The 5,553-nt window shown below is 29.7% G+C and overlaps 1 protein-coding gene across 1 annotated transcript; it reads left to right on the top strand.

The window, feature by feature from the left end:
• The first annotated feature begins 2,906 nt into the window (after positions 1 to 2,906).
• On the top strand, positions 2,907 to 4,786 carry LOC105137812 (homeobox-leucine zipper protein HOX11-like). The gene is made up of 4 exons (XM_011043695.1): positions 2,907 to 3,326; positions 3,588 to 3,928; positions 4,035 to 4,114; positions 4,203 to 4,786. Exons 1-4 carry the CDS (start codon positions 2,954 to 2,956, stop codon positions 4,561 to 4,563), a joined length of 1,155 nt encoding a protein of 384 aa, XP_011041997.1. The 5' UTR covers positions 2,907 to 2,953; the 3' UTR covers positions 4,564 to 4,786.
• The last annotated feature ends 767 nt before the right edge of the window (positions 4,787 to 5,553 follow it).

Here is a 5,553-nt window from a genome sequence, read left to right as displayed (position 1 = left end):
TTGTTGTACATATCCCTTCTGTCATTTTTGCCTGAAGCGGGGTGAGAGGGATCGTAATAAATGGATGGTACCTCATCAATGGTGAAGAAATTCTTAATTTATATATATATTTCACATACAAAGAAGATAGAAACAAACAATATATGTATCTTCACCATGTGCCCATGAATAAAAATCCACAAACAATGTTACGTGTACAGCAAATATTTAATTCCAAATGGGAGGCTGTGCGGCCGTGTGTTATAGCATGTAAAACAACGCCAGAAAACAGTGCACTGCCTTAAAATTCAAACGGGGCTGCGTCATGCCACTTTCTTTCTATCTTTCCTTTACAGGGGCAGCATCATGCCCCTGTGAAGACATGTGGGAACCCTTTCTTTGCCGATTATTAGCCTCAAATTTCTATACTAGTGTATTCGTCACTATCAAATACGTAATCATGTCAACCCTTCTACATTGATTATGTACAGATTGTTAACAGAAATGTTATGATTAAAAATAAAATAGTCATCATCTAGTTTTTTGGGTACAATAAATGGATTAGATGGATTACTCTCTCTAAATCGAGGTTATTAATTTCATTCTATCTAAAATGACCGGTATATATTATTTTAGTTTAAAAAATAAAATAACTTAGAATAGATTTTATCTGGCTCAGTTTTTTCTGTATTTTATATATATATATATATATATATATATATGATTTTACAGTATTAATAATATATCTCACTCCAATTACTTAATTAAGTTAAAATTTTATAAGAAGTCTTCTAATATATTTTTATATTTTAAGTTAAACCGTTAAGGTAATCAAAGTTTAGAAAGATATAGTGAGATTATCATTGATATTTTATAATTTCATTTTAATTTGTAAATTCGTTTTGAAATGTTTTTTTTGTTTAGATTGATTTTTTTTCAATTTCATCATTAAATAATAAATTATTGAGAATTGAGGTTTATTATTTGTTTTAATTTATCTTATTTGGAATTATTATAGTCTCATGACCTTGGTCATGGATTTGAAATGTTAACCCAGATTAACTTGAGTCGATTCGATATGTTATCGTATCAATATTTAAAAAAAAAACACATGTCAATTTAATTTTATTTAGTCAAAATATATTTTTACTAGTTGTCTAAATTATCTTTAGACTCATCGAGTTGATTGGGTCATATTGGTTCAACTTTCACTTTTTTACTTGTGTTTGAAATTTGAATTATATAATTTTAAGTTAATTTATCTTTCAACTTAAATTGAAATCATATTTGTTCAATTAATATTTAATAGTAAAAACCCGAAACAGCATGTTGAAATACTCCTAAACCAAAACATATCGTTCCAATTAAAAAAAATAGAATGTCGATGGGAATGAAATTGACAACCTTGCTCTAAACTATCACTAATATCACATCTTATTTATAAATTTATTTATTGATATTTTTATCATATATATTGATGATATAATTTTTTTATATAAAAAAATAATCTAGACCATTAAAGTCACGTCTAAACAGCCTACCACTCCATGCCATTTGAGCTAAGCCCGAGCATTGTGCCTTTATGCTATTTGAGCTAGGCCCAAAAGACTTGGTACCTCCAAGTTATTCTAGATAAGCCCCAACAACTTAACACCGTCGTGTCGTTTGGTCCCGGCAACATGCCACTTCAAGGACTTGCTTTTTTAGAGCCACACATCTAGTTTATTTTGTTATTAAATGTTTTCTAACAATTAATATTTAATTTTTTAAAAATTAAATAGTTTAACATATAATATATTTAATTTTTAATAATTCTTAGATTAGTTAAGAATGACTTTTAAATATTATTTTATTAAATTTTATTTAATTTGTATTTAGTTCTGGAACGAACAATCACTCCTTTTATATAACCCATTATAATCAATATTTTTATTTTATTTAGTTGTTGTACTACAATCACTTATTTTTTTATATTATATAACTAGATAAAAAAATAATTTTAGAGAAAACAAATTTATTAAACTTAGTCAGATCCATGACTCGAGTCGTGAGTTAGATAAGTTAACTCGAATCAATTTGCTATATTATTATCTTAATATTAACAAAATAGTTATCATCTTAAATTATTTTAAATTAATTTATATTTTTACTAATTATTTAGTTATTTTTAAATTCATTAGGTTGACGAGATCACATCGGCTTAACCTTCACATTGATTAACTTGGTTAACAGAGAAATGATTTGAGTCAAAATGTTTTAAGGATAATTGACTAAGATTCTTGTGAGAACACGATAGTGTAGTATTATTATTGTTATTATTACATTTTTTAATACAATACCTATATTACTAGAATAATAATAAAATATTGTCTAAAAAATAAATAATATAGTTGTTTTTTAAATAAAAAAAAGAGCATGTTAAAGAAACAAAAAAGGATTTAATAGAGGTGCATATGTTTTTCAATGCATGTCTTGTGAATACTTTTGTTTTCAATTAAATGAATGACATGTAAAAAAAATGTTATATATTTTTTAAAAAATTAAATATATTAATAAAATTTTTGAACTAAAATATTATTTTTTTCAATAAAATTTAAATTATAAGTAAGTTAAAAAATTTAAAGAGCTTAAAATATAACAAATTATCAGATATTTTTGTTTATGTTTATTTTTTAGTTACACAACTTAATATTTAATTAATATTAAGATTTTTTTATAGCATTTACTGTTAAATATAATTTTTAGTTTATTTTATTAAGCTCACATATTAAATTTTAAATTAATAATTAGGATTTTGTTTTTTTTTACTGGCGAACCTATTAATTTATGTTAAGAAACTTATATCCGATTCCCGGGCAATGCAATTATTGGAAAAGACTACGGAGGGTAGGAAGGCAGAGAACCCTTCCCCCCTATAAAGTCTCTTCCCAGTGCATTGACTCAGAAACTCTTACCTCTCTCATTTTCTTCATTCATGCAAAATAAAAGAGAAATGGAGCTTGGGTTAAGCTTAGGAGATGCTGCTGCTACTTCAAAACCATTTGGGTTCATGGAGAAATCTACACAGCTCACCAACAAAGTCACTTCTGGGTTTTGCATGGGTTTATCAATTGGTACAGATCACACCCTACAAGAAGAAGACGAAGATAAAGATGATCACAAACTTAGCAATAATATTGATCATAACACTGACAATACAAACACAAGAACAGCAACAGTACAAGCCAACAAGGGAACAAGTTTGACTGTAGATACCAGCACTGATCCACCTATCCAGCTTGATCTTCTCCCTAACACCCCTGTCCCTCGTAACCAGAACAGCATCCTCACTTTGGCATCTGATAATGGTACCCAAAACCATTTTTTCTTTCCTTTGAATATTTGAGATTTTCTGTTTGCTTTATAATCTGTTAATTGCACTGTTTTTTAACCCCAAAAAAATATTTTCGTTTGTTTTCACTTTTTGGTACCTAAACCTTTTGTTTTCTTTCCTGTTATCTGGTTTTTGAACCAGACACCTCAACAAACTATCCTATTCACAAACCTTTTGCTTTCTTTATATATTTTTTGGTTTTTGAAATTTTGCCTTCTTTTTTCTTCTTTTGCAGGGACTAATTTTGAAGCTGGCTCTTCAGGTAACATGTCAAGAGGGTTTGATGTGAATAGATTCTCTGCTGTTATGGTACATGAAGATCAGGCTGATCAAGATGGGGCTACCCTTTCATCTTCACCACCAAACAGTGCAACCTCTTCTTTTCAAATGGATTTTTGCATTTACAGTAGTAAAGGTGGAAGCGGATCAAATACTGAAGCTGATCAGGCCGAGAGGGCTTCTTCTAGAGCCAGTGATGAAGATGAGAATGGTAGTGCTAGAAAGAAACTCAGGCTCTCTAAAGAACAGTCTTCTTTTCTTGAAGAAAGCTTCAAAGAACACAATACCCTCACTCCTGTAAGAGAATCATGTCTAAAGATCAATACCTTTTTTTGTGATTAACTTGTTTCTCCATCTTGATTAGTTTGCTAATCTCTTTCTTTAATTAAATATCATGGTGTAGAAACAAAAGCTTGCACTTGCTAAGGAGCTTAATCTTCGTCCTCGTCAAGTAGAAGTCTGGTTTCAAAATAGAAGAGCAAGGTAATTAATTAATTATTGGCTTGGATTTTAATCAAGTAAATAGTAGTTTTAATGCAAATATTTAATCTTGATATGTGTTGATTTGCAGGACTAAATTGAAGCAAACTGAAGTGGATTGTGAGTACCTGAAGAGATGTTGTGAGACATTAACAGAAGAGAATAGAAGGTTACACAAGGAGCTTCAAGAATTAAGAGCTTTAAAGACTTCAAATCCATATTACATGCAACTCCCAGCCACTACTCTCACCATGTGCCCCTCTTGTGAGCGAGTTGCCACCACCTCCACCTCCACCGCAGCCACAACCACCACCACCACCACCGCGACCAACAGCCAGAATAATACCACTGACCCCACTTCTAATACCACGGGGTTATCCCTTAGCAGTTCTAGACCCAGGTTCTATCCATTTTCTCACACACAAACTCACCCCCACCAGCCCAAAGCGTGATTAAGCGGAAGACCATAGGAAGGCCTCTGTTTTGATTTGTAAATATACAAGGCTTCTCGGGATAATCTTGAAAGGTTAATTTTGTTTCTTGATTGGAATTGTTTTTTTTTTTTTTGGAAGGGATTGTGATTATACTGGGTTTTTTCTCTGCTTCTTTCTTGATTTTGTTGTGAGAATCCGAGAAAAAAATACAATAAAAAAAGAATCATATATGTTAGGGGAAGGATGGTTTTTTTGTTCTTAGTATAATTAATACGAAACTATATTTTGTTTGATAGGAATATAAAATTCCTCCCCTGTTAATTTTTTTTATTTTCTTTGATTAATTATGATGAATTTCGGTGTGCTTAATTGATTGATTGATTAATGTTTGGTAGGTTTTAGGGGAGTGAATTAAGGCGTGCTTTAAGAAAGTGTAGATCTTGTGTCTGCTGCTTTTGATGATTTGATTCAAACCACATTGATTATTCAAGGGATAAGGCGTGAGGGATGATTGAAAAGAAAAATATAGAGATATGAACAAAATTGTAAGACCAAAAATCACGAGGACGTGGATGTCTTGTTGATGAATATATACTTCAAGCATTGATTGATTATTATTTCTTCAGGGTACATGAGACAAGGGCCTATAGGATATGAAGTACGAGACCAAACAAGAGATAACAGTTAATTTATATTTGATAATAATGTAAAAACAATAGAGTAAAGATTAAATTATAAAGTATTATATTTGATTAATGAGAAACAAGACATGCATGACAGAATATAATATAACTTGCTTTATATTTAATATGTAACCCATCAACTTATAATGTTAGGAACGATAAATAAAAATTATTATTTTCACCTTAGTGAGATTCTTTTTATTTATTTATAAATAACTTAAATTAATTAAACCTAGTTGAGAATGTAAGATGATAACTTCATCACAAATTCCTGATTTATGTCAACGTTTAATCTCCATTTTCTTTTTATCATTAAATCTATTTT

The sequence above is a fragment of the Populus euphratica genome, unplaced genomic scaffold, assembly GCF_000495115.2.
Source record: "Populus euphratica unplaced genomic scaffold, PopEup_1.0 scaffold71.1, whole genome shotgun sequence".
NCBI lineage: Eukaryota > Viridiplantae > Streptophyta > Magnoliopsida > Malpighiales > Salicaceae > Populus > Populus euphratica.
The sequence above is the reverse complement of the archived record's forward strand: the minus strand, read 5'-3'. Positions and strand labels throughout refer to the sequence as shown.

Coding starts and splice junctions, on each gene's coding strand:
- LOC105137812 (XM_011043695.1), top strand. CDS start 2,954: ATGCAAAATAAAAGAGAAATGGAGCTTGGGTTAAGCTTAGGAGATGCT. Junction 3,929..4,034: donor AACACAATACCCTCACTCCT/GTAAGAGAATCA, acceptor ATCATGGTGTAG/AAACAAAAGCTTGCACTTGC. Junction 4,115..4,202: donor TTTCAAAATAGAAGAGCAAG/GTAATTAATTAA, acceptor GTTGATTTGCAG/GACTAAATTGAAGCAAACTG.